The sequence below is a fragment of the Monodelphis domestica genome, chromosome 5 (genome assembly GCF_027887165.1).
Source record: "Monodelphis domestica isolate mMonDom1 chromosome 5, mMonDom1.pri, whole genome shotgun sequence".
NCBI lineage: Eukaryota > Metazoa > Chordata > Mammalia > Didelphimorphia > Didelphidae > Monodelphis > Monodelphis domestica.
Window position 1 is genome coordinate 178,025,756 of NC_077231.1, and position 21,110 is coordinate 178,046,865.

General features: G+C 33.6%; 1 protein-coding gene across 9 annotated transcripts in view; it reads right to left on the reverse strand.

Annotated features, from left to right (window-relative positions):
• Window positions 1–21,110, reverse strand: part of DOCK4 (dedicator of cytokinesis 4) — a 553,335-nt gene that overhangs the window by 268,373 nt on the left and 263,852 nt on the right. For all 9 annotated transcript variants that reach the window (XM_007504147.3, XM_056799554.1, XM_001366207.5 and 6 more), the window contains 3 exons: window positions 5,426–5,507; window positions 4,545–4,605; window positions 1,725–1,857 (listed from right to left, as the gene is read on the reverse strand). In XM_007504147.3, the coding sequence (XP_007504209.1) occupies window positions 1,725–1,857; window positions 4,545–4,605; window positions 5,426–5,507 (276 nt within the window). The remainder of the gene's footprint in view (window positions 1–1,724; window positions 1,858–4,544; window positions 4,606–5,425; window positions 5,508–21,110) is intronic.

Here is a 21,110-nt window from a genome sequence, read left to right on the forward strand (position 1 = left end):
ACAATATCTCCTTTTTTATAAATTTCCAGTACAGATAAGAAATGTTTTTATATGTATTTATGTGTATAAGTATTATATATGTATATATAAAATGTATAAATATTTTTTGCTTGCAAATAAAATGTTCAGTATGGAGCTGCCTTGTTATAATTCAAGGCTGTAAGAAAAGATTTACTGTCTAGGCTTCCTATTAAAAAAAAACAACAACACAGAGATAGGCAATTCACATGAAAAGTCACATAAACTGGATGCACAAGGCTCAACTAAGCATCCTTTTTACTCCATTGCTCATCTGTAATTGCCAAAGGTTCCAAAGTATCAACTTCTGGATGTAGGCAAAAAATTGAAGCTTGCCTCCCTGTTCATTCAAAGCCCGACAAGTCTAAGGCTAACTCCTGAGATAGAACCCTCCCAAGGGAGCCTAATAATAGGAAGAGACAACCCAGGCCTGTTGATTCAGTCCATGAACCCCTCTCAGACTTTGTATTAGCATACTGATAGGTCATATGGGATCAGAGATTAGGATAACATGGAGAGAATGGGTCCATCTCCTGGAAGGTCCTCAGGGAATCTTCAGCAGTGGAGGTCCTTCCACTTACTGTTCAAGGTCCAGTTGTCAACAGTACATGCTTGAATAAAAGCTCTTCCAGATATACTAATTATATATATATATATATATATATATATATATATATATATATAATATATATATATGTGTGTGTGTATGTTTATACACATATATATAAATATAAATAAAACACATATATATACATATATGTATGTCAGTGTGTATATATATATGTATATATATTCTTTTACTTTCTTGATAGTCTTGGGCTTTTGTTATGAAAATTAAATAAGAGGTAATCAAATAATCTCTGACTTAGAGGCTACAACATTGAAACAATGACATTTACTTATTAGTTACTATTTAATTTGCACATTCTCCCTTCTTCTTTTACTCTCTTCTTTTACTCTCTCTCTCTCTCTTCCCCCCCCCTTTCTCTCACTCTCTCCCCTCCATCCTTTCCTCTCTCTCTCTTTCTGCTTCTACCTTCCCTCTTTGACTAGGTCTCACCATTTAAGCCAGGATTGGAAGTATAGGGATTATATAACAATCCTCAATTTACTGATCAGTAGAGCCAATGACCTGCTCTGTTCACACCCGGGGTTAGTTCATCTATATTAAGGTAACTCTGTGGTCCCTCACACTTGGAGACTTTCCACATTAATGTTGGATTTAGTGCAGATGGACAATTACCTTGACACTGTAGCTCAGAACCTCAGAGCTCAAAGCATCTATCAACTTCTAGCTGGGACTACAGGTATGTGCCAACATGTTCAATGATATAATTTTCATTCTGTCAGAACTTACCAACTGATGTTCAGTGAAGTGGTCTAGAAAAAAAAAAGAGGACTGCCATCTTGGAATTTTAAACCCATAGCAAAGAATCTGAAAATTGGCAAATCCATAAACGTATTCATTAAGAACGTCACCTATTTATCATTTGAGAATTACAGGGAATGTCGGTTAGCAAACTTATTCCCATACCATTACACATGTCGAGTCTGAGGATGGATCTGTGAAATTCACATTTCACAACAAATCACCCATTGTTAATGTTAGAAAGAGTAATAGAATTTACATTCTCTATTCCAGTGGGAGTGGACAAAGGTGGTCTCACCACCTTTTCCCCAAATACAAACTCCTGAACATTTCTTACATGTATACTTTCAAGATGAGGTCATCCTTGGTCTCTCCAGTCAGCAGATCAGCAATACTGAGGACGGCACAGCCAAAGGGTCGCCGATACTGTACACTGCATGCATTCTTCTTTTCTCCAGCCCCCATTCGACCTGTCCAGTGAAACAATGACAGGACATAGCCACTTGACTAAAGTCATCCTAATGAGTCATGCTCAACTATATGACATTCCAGAAGTAACTTAATGTTGTAATGAAACCCAAGTTCTAATCCTACCTCTGTGACTAAGTAGCTGTGTGAACCTGGACCTGTCACCTAATCTATCTGGTCCTGAATTATCTCATCTGTCAAATGAGAAGATCAAGCAAAATGATTTCTAAGGACCCTTTGCTCTCTAAGGTTCTAAAATTCCATATAAGTTCATGAGATGTTCTTTGGTTATCTTTGCCCATTCATCTAGACTTGCAATAAAGTAAAACAGAAAGATAACTTTTGTAATAGCTTGAGAAAATCCTCAAAAGAGAAATATTTATATAGTGTTCCTATTGTCACCTTCTAACCCCCCAAAGGGTAACTTAGTTTCACAATGCTTACATGTTGAAAAAATCAATTTGGGGGTTCCCTTCTGTCTCTCTGAGTTTTTGTTCTCTCTCAAATATTACAATATTGATAACATTACTGTATTCAAATGACTGGTGCTATCAACTCCATGGTTCCTGACTCTGATTAATGAAAAGTCATATTTCTATTAAAGGCCCTTAAACAAGATGAAAGGGAAAGGAGGGAAAAGGAGAGCAACTAACTGCAACAAACCATTTCAAAACTTAAGAAATAAAAAAGAAATGAGAGAATAAAATAGGAACCAAAAGGAGTTGAAAAAAGGAAAGAAAAGAATTCAAACTTAATTTTATTTTCTAAAAAATTTGCAATCAAAGACACAGCTTTAAAACACTGAGAAGCAAAGCAGTCAATGGCAAGGTGTATTATTTCTCATTTTTCCCAACAAGTGGTGGCCAGCATAGTTTCTTCCTACCAGTAAGCAGATGCTTAGGACATTTTACAGAAATGAAAAGTGCCTGGCACTTCAAGATAACAATTCTGTCTCCCCTCCATTTCATCACATCAAAGGAGCTAACAGACTAAGTTTTAATTTTTGTTACACTGCATTGCTCCAAATCTAATTTCATCTCATTCTCAAAACGTTTAACCAAAAATCTCTTGACCTTTTTAGCAGGTCTTTCAATAATCCCAATGAAGTTATGCATTCAATGAAAGCTGAAAAGGATTAACTGCTAATTAAATGTTCATTCAACTAATTAATATCTGGAAAGTACTTGATAAAAAGAGATAACAACTATTAAACTGTTATATATTTGAAGCAAGCATGGTGCCTATTAAAATCTCTTGGCCTTAATGAGTCTACTCCAAGTACATTTTTCTGTTATGCCCCTTTAAGAAATGGAGAATATTCTGGGTCTTGGTAAGAAATATTACTTCATTCCTCTAACTACAGAAAACTCATAAATGGCCACTGTCAAAAAGCCAAACTGTTTTGTCTTCTATATGAAATGATTTTATAAAAATGTAAAAGACTTCCCATAAAACTATCTTCTAGATTTTGTAGCATCAAGTTGTATTATTGATTTGAAAGAAGAAAACAAAGCGATGCATGTATAAGCAGGCTTTACTCTCATCACCTTCCTAGTTTCCCCAATCTCCCTGTCAGAAATATATTTGAGTCTTCACTATAGCTTTTCTTAATGCTTCAAAGGATTTCCTGCCCAAAGTTTTCCCATGTAACCATTTAAAAAGAAGACAAAAAAGAACCAAATAGGTTGCTTCTCAGTTCTGCTGTCCTTCAAACATAGAAAGACAAAGAAATTGAAAAGGGATTTCAAAAGGGATTATATACATGAAAAAAAAAACCTCACACACATTAGTCTGCATTGAAATGACAATGTATTTTAAACTCTCTCAATGCACAATGCAGCTGTTTCATGTGGACAAAAATAAAATTAAGATCAATACATTGTGTTCTGTATGGGCACATTATAATCCTGTAGAATCAAGCCAATAATGATAAAACAAACAACAAAAAAGAAAATAGATCCTAAAAGAAAAGGGAATGAATTTCAAATTCCAGCTCTTTGGTATCAATATAAAAGCCATAAGGCTTGACTAGCTCCTGTTTTACCACATTGCTCCATCTCCAAAATCCCTTCATCTAAAATCATTTACTATGCTTGAATAACACAGGGGAAATACAAGTTGTCTGATTTATGCATCTGTAATATAAAGAATTCATGAAACTGTAGGAAATCAAGCCCCAAAAGGTCCCTTCACACTATCCTCCAAAATCAGGATTTGTCTTTCTTTTACTTGAAAAAAGATAAACTTTAAACAGAGCACTCTTGTGAAGCTCCACCCCACCCACAAGAAAATTTTGCATAATAATAGAAAACCTCTATTTTTTCTCCCAGGAGGAAAGAGAAAGACCACCAAAATACCTTGTCACCTCTAAAATTTTAAAAATAAAGAAATGAGCAATATTCTTATCTAGTAAAAGAACAAACAAAACAAAAACAAAAAATACTTATTCCCAGCTCAAGAACTAAAAACTCATAGGTTTAAACTGTCAATATTAACAACAACAACAACAAAAAAAAGTAGCTTCAAATACTGAAAAGCAAATCACAGGTAGACTTCTTTCCCAAATGTGTTCAAGCATATGGAATTGAAATACATCACATCAATATCCAAACTTCATTGTCTTTTTTCTCCTCCCTACTTGCACATCATTTGCAAGGTGTCATTAAGGTTGGCATGCTGCCATACTCACCTATTCGGATGATGTGCACAGTGATATAGATGTCCTTTCTGAGCTCACTGCTGCCCAGATCCTGCCAAAGAAATCAGGCAGGGTCATTTGACAGCTCACAGTGAAAATCAACATTGGAAAGGTGTGGTGTGTTTTTTTGCCAGTGCTTGGCACAAAGTAGGCAATTAATAAATGCTAGTTGACAAAATGTACAGAAAAAAACAGGCTTATCTTCACCTAGCACTGTTGGGACTAACATTATTTCATAATAATAACCTTATTCTTATGGAAGTAATGGCCCCTTGAAATATTATTTCATCTAACATTGTGGAAACATGCTAGGAAACAGCTAAGGCCATAGAGTATTACTTACGGAAAAATAAATAGCTCAAAATAGAATTAGATTTCTTAAATGGGATATCCCTTATACACAATTATACAATAGATGAGATAGATGGAAAGATAGAGAAGATAGATAAATAGACAGACAGATTAACAGACAGACAAGTAGATAGACATAGGTAAATAGATAAATGAATAGACAGAGAGATAAATAAAGAACCAGAGATACAGACATTAAATAGTATTAAAAATGTAAATGGCACTACCAACATGTTTCCTTTTAACATAATGATTTCATACACCAACATTCTAGTACAGCAAAGGAATATTCATAGTTCCTTCATATCATTCTAAAAGGAGGTGACTTGTATAAAAAGGAAAAAATTATAGTTATGAATGACATTAAATTTGATACTATATGAATTGCCAAATCTCTGAATCCTCACAAAATTTATGAGTTAACTAGGAATTCTAATTAAAAATAATGTCTCTTTATAATAGCGATTGAATAAGTACAATGAAAAAGTGTTTTCTTGTATATTGAAATAAGATACACTCACCACAAAAAGAGAACAATGTCTTTCAGGCTTCTCTGGGGACTTTGGCAGACCATTCCTATTCAGTCTCAAAAAAAACCTCTCACTGCAAATAAGAAAAAAAAAAGTTTTGAATTTTATGAAGTTAGCTCAGTTTCCTTTATTATTATTATTATTTTCATTACTCTAAATCTTTTATTCTTAAATCTTTTCATTCTTGACTTTTACCATTTTAGCAAATATAATTATAAACAGCCAGGATTTAATATAAAATTTGCCTCCAAGAATTAGATTAACATCTAAGACAAATAGAGTTTGCTTCTCTTGAGGTAAACTTTGCAAGTGAACTATCCAGAAAGGGAAAAATATAAGATATAAAGAAATGACTCTCTTAGAAATGAAAAGAATTTAAAGCCTATGTTTTCATTGTTTTTCTTTCCAAAAGCACAGCCAGAAATTAAACAGATGAAGAATGATTATGAAACAAGTTATCATTTGCCTGTCCTCACTAAAGATCCAATTTTTACATTAAACTTGTTAGCCCTTTCTTAAATTAAATTTTATTGTTCATCATTGAAAATCTGCCCCTCTCTCTCTCTCCTATCCCACGTCCTTAGGGAAATAAAAATAAAACCATTATTACCAAGATGTATTAAAGTCAAACAAAACAAATTTCTGCAATGATCATATTTTTGAAATTATATAAATTTGCACTCTGAGTTCATAAGCTTTCCTTCAGAACATGAGTAACATGTTTCATCATAAGCCCTTTATAATTATAGTTGATAATTGTGCAGATCAGAGTCCTTAAGTGTTTGAAAGTTGATTGTGGAGTACCAAGTGGCTCAGTAGATTGAGTCAGGCCTGGAAATGGGAGGCCCCAAGTTCAAATCTAGCCTCAGATACTCCCTAGCTGTGTGACCCTACACAAGTCATTTACCTTCACTGCCTAGTCCTTATCACTCTTTTGCCTTGGAACCAATACACAGTATTAATTCTAAGATGGAAGATAAGAATTTTATGGCTTTTTTTTAATGTTTAATAAAATTTAAATAGATAGTTTGGTTATTTTCCTAGAAATTTAGAATCTAGCATTAGTAAAAGAAGGGGATTCTAAGAAAAACTAAATTCACAGAAATTATTAACACATAAGAAATGCATCAGTTCACAGAAGGTGGGGGAAAAAATTCTTGCCACAACTAATGGGAATAAAAATTACTTTTCAGCAGAGGTGGGTTGTTAGCATTACCTCCCATCCCCAATCTGTTTTTTTAAAAAAAGCAAAGAAATTCATCTAGGGCAGAAAAAGGGCTCCCTCGTATTACTGTAAATATTACCTATAAGATATCTTAAAACATCTATTAATTATTTATCATATATAATATATAGTGCTATTTCTTAATATGGAAGATAATATATAAGATATTAGGCAAAAGACCACCTGGAATTCCCTGAGATTTTAAGCCAATGATCTGCAAATCACACTAGAACAATCATCATACAATGAGTAGGGACTTTCAAGAAGTAACTAATTACTATTCTTGGCCCAGAGCTAACTTTGACATAGGAGTTACACATAATAATTGTTTTCCTTTTATCCTGTGTTAAAACAGAAAGTTATTTCTCATCAGTTCATGCACCCATACCCAGGTTTGAGCTTGTGACTAAGCACAGCACAGAATGTGAATTAAGGAACTATAAAACATTCAGCTGAGCAAACGTATTTCCCTCACTAGTCCGTAAATAGCACCTGAAATTTTAGCACTGATTATTGCAGTTTGGGGTGAAGATAATTCTGCTAACAAAAAGTCCTTGTTAAGATATAATTAAGCTTCTTGCTTTGAATAACATGAGATTGTTTGCTCTTATGTTTTGGACAGTTACACTGGATTATTTCCCCCAACTGTTGTCACTGGAATAAATTCAGAGTAGGCTAAGAGAGAGAGCTGTCCAGCAGAAGTATCAAAGGACTTGAAGTCAAGAGAATTGGGTTGTCTTTGTTATCCCTGTCCACTGGCATCGTATACCACAATATTTATTCAACATATGTTGTTCAGGTCTTTCATTCATACCTAACTCTTCATAACCTCACTTGGAGTTTTCTCGGGGGGAAAAAGAAGATACAGAAGTGGCTTACCATTTCCTTCTCCAGCTCAATTTTACAAATGAGGAAACAAGTGACTTTCCCAGAGTCACACTGCTACTAAGTGGCTGAACTCAGAAGTTGAGTCTTCCTGATATCAGACCCAGCACTCTATCCATCGAGTTGCCATCACTAAGAATCTATAAAGTTATACACCTACAAAAGGTAGATATCTATAAAGTTATTACAGAAAACTAGGTCCCTAGAGTAATTTTTAAAACAGAAGTGGAGATGGAAGGAAGTCAGAAAGGTAATGCTAATTATTTGGCAAGTCCAGGTGAGATCACAATAATGGAGATGGAGGAATGATGATGAATATAGCCAGAAGGATCTGCTGAACAGCTGGGAATGAGAAGCATATAAAGGGAAAAGACAGATTTTTTTTTCTTCCACTTCCAAGTTTTGCCCCAGATTATCTTGCACAGAGTATCTAAATGTTTGAATAGTTTATGTATGAAGAGATGGTATGAGATGACTAATACAGATTAGGCATGTGCCATTAAACCATAAATAAAGCGCCCTGTGCACTTTGTTGACTTAGAAAACCACATACAAGCATTATCTGCATTCTATTCTATGTATTTTGTTAAATATTTCCCAGTTATATGAATGTGATGTGGGAAGTATTGCAAACAAGTTTGACTTCTAATATAAATGTTGACTAAAAATTCAATAGGTGAAGAGGAAAAAGGAAAACTTCCTGGACATCAGAAATAAACAGAATAAATGTATGAAACAAATTTGAGAGATATAAACCAGTCTTGATAAAGCAAAGAATAATTGGAGTAGATTGATCCAAAAAAAGGCCAGATAATGAAGGGTTCAGAATTCCATGGAGAGGAATAGTCAAACTCATCAAGACTGGAAATATCAAAAGAGAACAGAAGGTCAGAAACAGAACTTTGGAAAGCTATTGAGTTAAGATGTTGGAAAGAGGCTCCCAAAACTCAGAGGAATAAGGAAGGGATATTTTAAAAGTTAGGAAAAGAATCCAAAAGAATGTAGCCTCTCTGAAGCCAAATCAGGAGACTGCATTAAAAAAGAAACTTAATCAATAGTGCTAAATACTATGGAGAAGTGGAGGAGGACAAAGACTAGGGATTGGGGGAGGGGGAGATTATTGGCTCCAGGGATGACTAATTCTTTGATCTTTGAGACAGAAAATTAGTAGGATTCTGGGTGTAGAAGCCAGATCACAAAGGGTCAAGGATGGAAGGTATTATGTTATTAGAAATGACAAATATTGGAAATATAAAGAAAATAAAGGAAATCTGTGAAGAAAAGAATAGAAAATAAGAATAATACATACTATGATTACAGTTTTTAAAAGTTACAAATTCAAGAAAAAAAGTATCCAAGTAAAGCAAATCCAAAGGGAATTAAAAAACAGATGTTTATATACACATATGTATATATATATATATATATATATATCAAGCATACATATATAATTTACCCATTTTTAAACAAATTGTAAACAATATGGAGTCTGTGGTTGTGGCCAATTTTTATCTGTTTAATTAAAAAATTTTGGTCATGGTTACTAAATATATCATTTTTAAAGTACTAAATACCTTTTAAAAGTGAAAAGCAAAAAAAAAAAAACCCAAGGAGTCAAGGAAAGACCAACTGGTTGTGAAGTGCTCACTATTTATGGTATTGGTTGTAGATAATACTTTTCTAAATGGCTCACAAAAAGGGAGAGACAGTCAAGAATTAACCAGTAATTGGATGACCTAAAGAGTCCAGGGAGGGATTGTTTTTTTCTCAATATTTGGATGAATTTCCCATATTTATAAGTACACTAGAGAGAGCCCTTAATGATTCTATTCAAGCTCCTTCACAGTGGAGCAGAATAGACTGAAGATGCATGAGAAAAGGAAACTGTGAGCCAAATATCTTAAAGAAGTTAGAAGGAGATATGATCAGGTGCAAACAAAGTACAATTAATGAACTTTATTCAGGAATAGCTATACCTCTTATCCAGTGACTGTGGAAAAGAGTATGTAATGAATCTGAGAAGACTTGAAGGGATCAAAAGGTGGTGGTTGAGGGAATTCCTTTCAGATGTATTCTGTATTTTCACCAGGACTTTAAAGAAGAGTAAGTTGGAAAAACTAAAATGGAAGTGGACTTTTTGGGTAAGGGGAATGAAATAAAAAAGCGTCAAGGAAGGGAAGGCAAGAATGAATGCATGTTCAGGGAATAAGGGAAAAAAACCCAATTAATGCAGAGCTGTGTTCCTATAGGGTTTAAAGGGAGAAAAGGTTGGGGGAATAAGTTAGAGTCAGATTGTGAGGAGCTATAATAAGCCAGGCTATTGAGTTTGGACTTTATTATGGATATAATGGAGATCCATGAAATGTTTCCAAGCAGGAGCAGGTGATAGTTTCAAGGCTGTGCTTTAGAAAAAATTAATGTGGCAGCAGTGAGCAGGATGAATTAGATAGGTGGTATCCTGAAATTATCTTTACCTACTTAATTTAGAAATAATTATCTAATCAGTCTTTGAAACTTGCATATATTTTTCTTTAATGCATGATTAATGTTTGACATAATTACCAATGCACTAAGGAAGCAGATCATATCCTTCAAAGAAAAGGTAAGTTTAAAATAATTTTTCCTACATTAATACATATTGGATGTGTCCAAAAAAATTAAAATTCATAAAAAGCTCAAGAAGAGTTAATATGCCAGCTACCTCTAACTTCAATCCCTAAATAAATTTCAATAAGTTAGTATGTATAATGGAAGCTATAAAGTGGCTGCTTCAGGCAGTGAGCTCCCAGTCAGCATTCAGACACCATGCAGTCATCACAAAGTGTGAACTATGTCACTACAATTTCAGTCCAAGGAATTCACAGGGAAAAGAAGTTCAGGGAATTAACAAGATGCTTTCAAGTCTCTGTGTTGTTTAGAAGTCTGTCTCTAGGAGTTTGGGCATGATAAGCTATTCAAGATGAGAGAGAGGTCATTATCTATTCTCTCATTTGACATTTCTTTTAGTCTCCTCACACATTTTTATCATTTTGAAGCAAAGCTATTTGTGCATATGTTCTATTTCCCTATTAGACTATAAGCACCATGAGTGCAGGGAAAGAGTATAAACATTTTGTTTATGCTTGAATAGTGTTTTGTACATAGTAGATGCTTAATAAATTTGCAAGTAGAGCTACATGAAAATCTCTAAAACTTCAATATACGGATATATATATTTATGGCAGATTTAGAATGTTTGTAGTTCCCCACCCCCAAAACAGTCCAAAATTTTATGAGGACTTTAAAAAATATTTTATGCTTTTAGCCAATTATATGTAAAAACAAATTTCCACATAAGTTTTCTGAAGTTATATGATTCAAATTGTCCCCCTCCTTTATTCCCTCCCCCTTCCTGGTGCTGCTAAGCAATTCAATATGGGTTAGATAAGCATCATCACACAAACCATTTTCATATTTTATGGGCAATTTTAAGGACATTTTAGTCTTATTTCATCTTTTCATGTGCTCTTCTTTTCAAGGAAGAAGCAACGAATACATGCCTTTTTATGCAGTACAATTTATATATTTGTTATTTGTTAGGGTGGGTTGGTGGTGAAGTGGAATGAAGAGGAAGAGAAAGAGAAGGGGGGAAAGAAGAGAAAATGAAAAGAAAAATGACTCTAAGGATACCAAAATGAAATTTGAAGTCTTAGATTACATCCTCCTAAGATGAAAGAACTGTCATGCCACACAAGAAGCACTGTCCCTGATAGAAACAGAATGATGTTGCCAAGCTAAATTCATCACACCCTATTTAAATTTGACATAATTGAAGAACAAAGATTGCATTTTTCTTCATTGTAGAAGAAAGTTATTGTCTTCTCATTTCAAGCCTTGGTAATCTGGAAAGTGATTAAAAAAATAGCCTACTATAAGGTAAAGGAGTTATTATAGTTTTAAAGTATAACCTAAAAGCTAAACAGAATAAATAAATATTTGGAGAAGTAAAGAAATACTGTATCCATATTTCCATTTCTCCTTTAAACATTTGAGTGAGAGGTGCAGTGTGACTGAGTGGTTAGAGAGCTGGTCTTGTTTCACACACAGGCAGTGGAGACCTGAGTAAGTCATTTAATCCCTTCATGCCCCTAGTCAAGTAACTCTGCTGCAAATAACTAAGCTGCAAAGTGGGTGACAATCAGCAGGGAAGCATCTCACCCACAGCTCCCTACACTGATGAAATCATAGACCTAGGAGACATAAATACACATGAGTATGTGTGTGTGTGTATGTGTATGTGTGTGTGTGTATATATATATGTATATATACATATATATGACTATAGTCATCAAGTAAAATTAAAAATATATAATGTAATAATGCATTAATATAATTTATATAGTATAATTATAATAACAACACAGCTGGAACTTATACAGTGCTCTAAGGCTTACATGTGTTCATTTATTTGATCCTCACAACAACCTTAGGATATAGGTAATATTATTGTTCCCCTTTCACAGAGAAGGAACCACATTTAAGTTAAATGATCTTCCCAGGTCACATAGCTAATAAGTGACTAAGGTGGGATTCAAATTTAAGCTTTCCTGACTCCAAGTCCTAAAGCTATCTCAGTAGATAAATATATAGATATTTAAAGAGACACTGAATTGGATAGATTATTTGGATTTTAACTAGACATTGCCACTCTAAGACAAGAAGGCAGATTATCTGCTGTTGGTTCTCTTACATTTTGAATTAGCAGCTAGCATGCATATCTAAAATCCCCAGCATCCCCGTCCCCATAGACATAGAGCCCACTAGCCCCCTATAAACTGTATCATATAGGGGTGGAGAAGTACAAAGTAAGTTTGCTTCTCTCCAGAAGCCATGGAAGAGAAGGGAGGGTCACAATAGTAACACTTTCAAAGACCTTTTTTCCATCTTATTTCCCAACAAAGAAAATTCCAGCCTGGGCACATTTCTTTTTAAAGGCTGCTAAACATGGATTGAAAATGTACTCTATAGAGTTTCTTCCAAGACATCAAATTAGAAATGAAACTGGAAAAGAAAGATCTGTTTTCACCAAAAGGAACATAAAAAGCTTATCTGAAAAGATCTAAAACTTGATTTCAATTAACAAATGCTCCTGAGGGTTAGGAGTACTTTCCTCATTCCTTCTTAGCTGCCAGTCACAGATCTACAACACTTATTCATTAAGAATGCAGCCCAAGCAAAATGGTCAAAGGCAATATATGAAGTTTTACATTTCTTAGAGAGCATTGGTGATTGGTACTATCAAAACATGTGAAACAATTTCTTATTTGCCTATCTTCTAACACACCAGACTGGCATAATGAAGGCTTCTCCTTCTGATATTAATATATGTGGATCAACAGACAATTCTGGAATTTGAAATTATTCATCTCCTGCACTGAAAGATTAATATGTCACAAAGCCATGGGTTTGCCAATGACCTTGCCAAGCAAGATCACACCAACCTATTCTATTTTTAAAAAGAGTTTTAAAGTGGAATCAATATCATGACTTTAATTCCAGGAGTCTAGACAGATTTCCCTGCTGTGATTTGGAATGCAAATCTGAATCTGCTTTTCTTATTGAATTACATCATATTCTGTGGCAGAAATAATATCAATATATATTAAACCATAACAAATAATAAATCCCTTAGCCCAACATAGCTCAAATGGAAAATGAATGTAGATATAAGAGTCGATAGCTCATATGTAGAGAAATATGGCAAATCATTTCCAAACATTATAAATTAACTATCCTTGCTTAGCAAATTGTATAACAGAAAAGAAAATAATTCTTAATTTTACCAGTTTTAGGAGCGTAACAGTTTTGGGAGTATCTGGTTCTTCAACCTGAGTGAGCTATAAAAATCATTGTCATTCATCTGGTGCCTTAAAATTGTTACAGCAATTTATTATTTTCTCTTTTAGTTGCAGTAACATCAAAACTAATCAGCAAATGGTTTCAGGGGGAGGGGGAAAGAATTACTGTATTTCAAAATCATTTATATTAGAGTGGTGACACATAGAAAACACATGACTGACAACAAGGCCATAGATAGAATGGAAAAACAAAGCCAAGATGCCTCATCCTAAGACATCTCTGATTCTATGCTACCCACAAACATTTTATAACTTAAAAGATGCATTATTTCAACAATGTGGACACTCACTCACACAAAGGGATAAATCTCAAAACAACATCGAGTAAGGCAAAGGGCTGGATGTACACTGACTTGGGTTCCACATATATTCTTGAACTTACTAATTAAGTGTCACTTAGTATAGTCATTAATTTCTATGGATCTCAGTGTCCTAATCTATAAAATAAAAGCAGCTCCTAGAGGCACAACTCAAATTCACCAAAGATATAATTACATTTGATCAACCTGCCCCTTCTCAACTGCTTGTTTCCTGTAGGCACATTGTAAGGAGTATGAGACTATGATGGGCTGATGAGACAGACTTCAAGAAGAGGATGACATAACCAAGTGAGAATCTGGTTTTTAAGTAGCAGTTACTAGAGAACAATTGATCCCCTTGGAAATGTGGATGTTAATTATTCCCAAAGCTAGTATGCCTAGATCATTGGTGTGAATCACCATTTCTTTCTCCAGCTCATTTTACAGAGGAGAAACTGAGTCAATCATGGCTAAATGGATTTCCCCAGGGTCACATAGCTAGTAATTGTCTGTGGCTGGATTTGAACTTAGGTCTTCCTGACTCCAGATCTGATGCTCTATGCATTGTGTTACTTAGCTGCTCAGGGTTACATGCCTAGTAAATACATGAATCAGGATCTAAGTCCCTTATCACTAATATAATCATACCTCCACAACAGCTTTGTGATCTGGTTCTAGTACCCTGATCCATTTCTTTCTTCTGGTTGAGTAGAGAGGGAGAGAGAGAACGTAGATTGCAAAAATGTCAGAAAACAATAATTAAAAATTATATTGACATGGAATCTGAAAGAATAAATAATTTTTTTTTCAAAAAGTCTAAAGGAATAGGAAGGGATTTAGGATCAGTAAGGCTACTCTATGGAGAAGTACTATAAGGTAACAATGATTACATAAAATATTATTGTTGATGGATAAGTGGGTCAACTAATCCCTGGGAAACATTATCTTCGATATAGGCACTTTTATGATTGTTCATTTTACTACTTAACTTTCAAAATTGAATGATTCATTAATATGATCTTCCCATGTTAAGGAAATCATCATCATAAGAACTGGTAGTATGCTGGGTAGGAGACAGAAGGAAGACAAATGTGATTGCTGTAAGATGAGAATAGTAAAATAAGGGACAATCACAGATTATTGAGAAAATCATTCTTTTCCATACCTGAGGACAAGTACACAGCAAAAGTGACAAATGACAGCCTCTATTGGGCATTTCATGAAAATCTGTTCTCAAGCAGATATTTGTAATTATGGTTATTAATCAATCAATCCATCTACAAGTATTTGGTAAACACTATGTGCCAGACAGTGTACAAGGCATTGCAAATATGAATACAAAGAAAAAATGATCTCTATTTATAATGAGCTTGCATTTCAATAGGAAAGAAAATGTACATGCCAAAACATACATTGCATAATATAAAGGTAATAAATTTACAAATATATTTGAGTGGTAGTAACAGTAGTTTAATCCAAAGACTATTGAAAAGGGAGGCACTAGCAATTAGATGGTTATAAAATGGTGAAGTCTCTACAAAGACTTCATCTTAAATGTTGAAAAGGACTGAAGGAGGAGGAGGCAAAAAGGAAATATATTCCAGGAATGGGGGAGGACCAAAACAAGGTTCTTTTATTTGCTAAGAAGGGTGGTATCTGAGGAACACTGGCTTTAGTTTCTATTCTTAAACTTGAAGGAACATTGTCTGTGTTCTCATTTCAAAGAAAATTGAGAGACTCTTCTCTTTTCCACAGACCATCACCAAAAGAGTAGCCCTTGTTTGAATCTTCTTACAAATCAGTATCAAAATTCATATGACTGAACAACAATAACAAACTTTTACCTAATGATTTCTTTGAATACTATTTATTCCATTGAAGGATTTAACATAAGGTAAATTTTATAGGAAATGTTAGCATAGTAAATTAAAATCTAAATTAAAAGTAAAAGTAAATTGTAAACATAAAAGTAAATTCAGCTGATCCATTTTAATCCCTAATTGATTTCCCTAGGCTATCTTTATTTGGGTTGGGTTTTGTTGTGGTTGAGGATTTTTAGGGGGAGATAGTGGGAAGGAGACTACTTATCACTTACCACTTATGCTAAAGAAATGCAATTATTAACTTAATCAAAAAGTTATTTGGAAAAAATAATCCACTTCTGAGGGATAGGGGTGCGTTATGGGGTAAGACTAGATTATCTATGCTTCTGATTTTCTATTAAACCAGATAATTAAGTTAGTGCTTACAGAAAAAGAAAATAGTTTTTAAAACAAGTGAATGATTAACTTGAGAAAAGGGGGATAGGAAAATATCTGAGTTGTAGACATGAGAGCTCTGAGAAATTTCTTCCCAAATATAATTCAAAAACAAATTTGAAAATATTACTATTGTTCCAAGTACTATTTATTATAGAGGATGCCTAAAAATCTTTCATCTTAAATTTTACAGTTTAAAACTGCCTCTAAAGCTTTTATAAAATTTTGCACAATAACAAGAAAAAATATACTGAACCTGGTTGCAAAAATTAAAAAACACTCGATATATATAAACAACCTTATAAAGTATATTTACATAAATTCTACTTTTAAAGGAGAAAAAGGAGTATACAGTTTTAAAACCTAAATTAGATAACAGTAGAATTTGGCCAGGAGAAACAATCATGCAACAATAAACCTTAAAATAGTAAGATTATATGAATGGCTGTCCTTGGAAAATTTACATAATGTGATCATTGCAAACACTGCATCTTTGACATTTCCAGATACAGTAATCATTCTGATCTACAGACAGTAATCATTTTGACCTTTGTAGCAGTGAATCCTTATTAAGGATAGCAGCAGTAACAGGGAACCTTTCAACTAAAGTTTAAAAAATAAATCTAGCAAATAACAAAGTACTAAATTGTATTCTTGGTCTGTGAATGAGGTTTCTGAAAAGATCAAGGATAAAGATGGCCCAAATGAGGATAAAGTAAATAACAAAAAAGTTATAAAGTTCCTATAGCATATCTTTCCATTACGAAGAGCTAATATGATACACATGTTTGACTACAAAGATAATTACTTTAATCATTCAAATACTCGAGATTGTTCTGGGAATAAGAATTTATTATTTTGCAGCATTTAATAGGGAAGCATTTGGAATTAAAATTTGAAAAATTAAGACTTCATATAAGATAGTTATTAATTTGAAATCAATCTAAATGGGTCAAAATACTACTTTATGTTTATGTAGTATAGAACAGTATTCCTAATCGAGGTAAATTGCTGAATAAACATAAAGCATGGTCTTACTTTTCTCTAACAAGGAATTTGGAGTAATTAATATGTAGTATATGTGAAGCAAAATATATGATGCAGCCAAAAATGTGTCCATCAAATATGTGTAAAATACATATGTGGAAATCCCAAACACATGGAAAATACATGTGGAAAGATAGAAAAAAGTCAGAAATGGTTTCTTCTAGCTATAAATCTAGTTTCCTTCTAGCTAACTATATGTCTAAAGAAAGCTAACCTAAGGCAGAAGACCTGACTGCAAGACCAGCTTTCTGATTCATATTGGCTCTGTGCCTCTGGGCATGTCATATAATCTATATACTAATTATATACATTATATGGACCATATATAGTTTTATATATAAATGTTAACATATACTAATTACATACAAAAGATATTCAAGGTAATGAAGGAATTATAAGAAAGTTCCAGTAGCTGGGTGGAGAGGGAGAGCATTAAAAATCATATTGATGTGCTTGATATGCATTTCTAAAGTGAAGTTTCTTTACCAGGGTGGCCCCTTTGTCTAGTCACAGGTCTAGTTTTGGACTTTATGATAATCCCAAATCCTTGCCCACCTTACACTCATATTCTGGCTTAGGGCTATTAAATGATTGTAGATCAAAACTGAACTGCAAAGTAAGCATCAATCTACCTGTCCCTTTAAATAAAGCACTGGTAATAAGGGGAAGAATAATCCAGGTGGTTTTTATTCTAAAAAATTACACTCTGTAAAGGAAAATAGTTTTTTAATGCTCTGGGGAACAGAAAGTTACAAGTCTGACCGCTACTTCTCCATGAGTGTTCTAATTTCCTCTACCATGAATTTCTAGCTTATACAAATGCTGAAAACCTAGCAAAATCAGATAAGTATGCTCTTTATATGTGATAGAAAGAATATCTTATTATTCATTTTTAGCTTGGTTCTCTTATGTATATAAAGGATCCCACAATCTTTGCTCCTTAAGAATTCAGTCCATCCACTGATCTATTTCTCATTTAAAATCACCATACTCTTCAATGACATTACTAGTATCTCTGAAGCAATTAATTTCTATGTGACTGAGATTGGTGACTTAAATCAGGCAGAAACTGCAAAAGTAGGTTAATTCTTCAATGACAAATATTCTGATTTTCATGCAAATGACAGGACAGAGGAGGAATGAGAAATGCAATATTCCCTGTAAGGAGAAAACTGAGGGAGGGTCATTGTGGGTCACTGATATACAGCTACCCCAAATGAAATCCATACCAAGTTTGTCTAGACAAAGCAGGAAATGCTCTGTGGAGAGGAGCACATATTGCCAAGTTCACAGAAGAATCCCTTAACACTGTCTTCATTTATTTATGTTCTCAACTAGAAATATGTTCTCAACATCATGTCTGACCAGTTTTCTCTCCACCCTTCCTTTTTATTTTGAAGGGGGGAAAAAGAACTGAATTTTCTATTAGTCTTCTAAGATATTGCAATAAAAATCAGTTTCCTATCAAATATGCTTAACTTACAAAATAATAATAAATATCCCTAAGTTATGTAAAATATCCATGCTGAATTTGTAGGATCACACTACAATAAGTTGTAAATGATGTATGAAATGAGAAATCCTTGCATAGTGCACAGAGAATTAAAAGGCAGTCCCTTTGCTATCTTAACTTTGTTTTGTGCTATGTAATATACACAAGTGAATATTCATATTTCCACAGGTCTGGGATAAATAAACAATCCCCAAATTTTCTAGTACATCTTTTCTTTAGCAGGTTTCTTCAGATAGTTAACAGAATTTAGAAAACATGTAGAAGTTAAGTCTCTATCTAAAACACCTTAAAATATTTGATAACTACATACAGCTACCAAAAGAGAAAAATCTTGTGGGCTGAGAATGGAGAAGGGGAATTGAGTTAGATAAATCTAAAATCCTATGACATACTGACAAGCAATAGTTTTGAAAGTATTAGAAGAATATCTAGTGCAATAAAGGTCTGTAGGGTAAAGGAGCAAACCAATTACTATCACTTCTTATTTGGTATATGAATGAACACTGGAGATACAAAGAAAGATGGAACAAAATCTTTGCTCTCAAGGAGCTTTTATAGATATTCTTTCCACTTCACATGGGATAGGGACACAGTGAGCAAGCAATCTGGAAAACTGGTGTAAAATATTTTGGTACTAGAGAATAAGTATAATTCTTTTTTCTTTCATAAGTTGTTTAAAGTACCTTATCATAAAATTTGGGTTAAATATTTGGTCATAGGCTATACAGTTTCTAAATGTTTTCTGTGTCATCAGCTGGTCTTTGAGTGCCAGTCAAAGATTCCACAAAACTCCCTCTAAATTCCCATTTAATTTCTTATGATGAACATAGATACAACAAAACCAAGATAAAGTATTCAAGTAGAAAGGATACCTGTGTTTTACAAAGGGAATGTATCCCAAAAACTTTAATAGTTTAAAACTCTGCTAAGAATTTTTAATATCCTGTATATATGTATATAATCCTTATATATCATAGACTTACAAGGTAATGAGGTAATGGGTAGGAGGCAGTTGAGGGAGAGAGAAGAATGTTAAGATCATTATAAAATATCCATAGCATCATTTACTTGGTAGTAAAAAACTGTGAACAAGAAATTGTTCTCTGGCTTGTGAATAACTAGAAAAAACTTGTCATACAAATATGATAAAATATTATGACAAAAAGACAGGATTATTTATAGGAAATAATGCGAAGTAATGTGGGCATCTAAGTGGTACATTGGATAAAGGGCTAGGCCTGGAGTCAAGAAAACTCATCTTCCTGAGTTCAAAGCTGTCCTCAGACATTTATTGACTCTGTGACCTTGGGCAAGTCATTTAACCTTGTTGGCTTTAGTTTCTTCATCTATAAAATGAGCTACCGATGAAGTAGCAAACTACTACAGAATCTTTGCCAAGAAAAGCCCAAATGGGATTACAAAGAGTTGGACAAAACTGAAAAATGACTGAATATAATATGCAAAGTAAGTATAATCAAGAGACCAGGAAATTCTATAACTACGATAATATTAGTAAATGAAAACAATGCTGAAGGGCAATTGAACTCTGATTGTTGGTGATGACTTATCATGATCCAGGAGAACAGATGATGAAATGCACTTCCTTCTGTTGTGGAAAGGGGATTAGGGATGAAGATAATCTAAGATATGATTTTGTGTTGAGGGAGGGATGCATGGAAATAAAGGATATTGATAAAGTTTAAGGTTTAAGAGTATGAGAAGCATCAATTTCCTGAGTGCCAACCCTAGAGTTCAAAATGAGCAATGTCTCCCTCACTGCTCTAGCCCTAATTAAACAAACTATCATTAAGGAAGCAGAAGGAAAATGGTTTATTCATGACAGAAATGCAGTCTGAACAAAAATTAGAACAGGTTATTTCATTTATTTATTACTTATATTTTTTTAATTTTTTTCAGGTAATTTTTTAAAAATGGAATGACCCTTAGAATTCATGATTGAATGAAAAAGCATTTACTTATGTGTCAAAGGACCTATTGATGTCTTTCTACTCTAGATGGAATATTCAAAGATCTCACAAGATTATAGATTAAGAATTGGAAGAGACCTCAGAGTCCATCTTTGATCCAATCTCCTCATTTTACAAATTAGGAAACTGAGACCATAAAATTTAAATGATTTCCTCAATACCATGTTGGAAGCATCATAGGCAGGATTTAAACCCAGAAGGGCTATATTCACTGAGGAAGCAGGATTAGAGAAAAGATGTCTTAGTATGGAACTTCAAAAGGAAAGGGATTTTTGGAAATGTGAATTTAATATGTTAATGAAGCATTTCAAGAAAAAAGAAAAAAAGTTTAAATGGAGAAAATGGAGAATAATAGCATCAGAAAACTCATGATTAGTAAGTGAACTTTAAGTTGTGTTTAATTCTTGATCTATTTTTCCAGAATGATGCCTAGCTGCTCTTCACTAAAGTAAAACAATGCAAACAATATAACATGCATGAGCTACTTTACACTAAGCAATCAATGTGCATGCCACAGAAGAAAAGAATTCAGTTTAGAAGACTATTTTCAGTTTCAGTGAATTT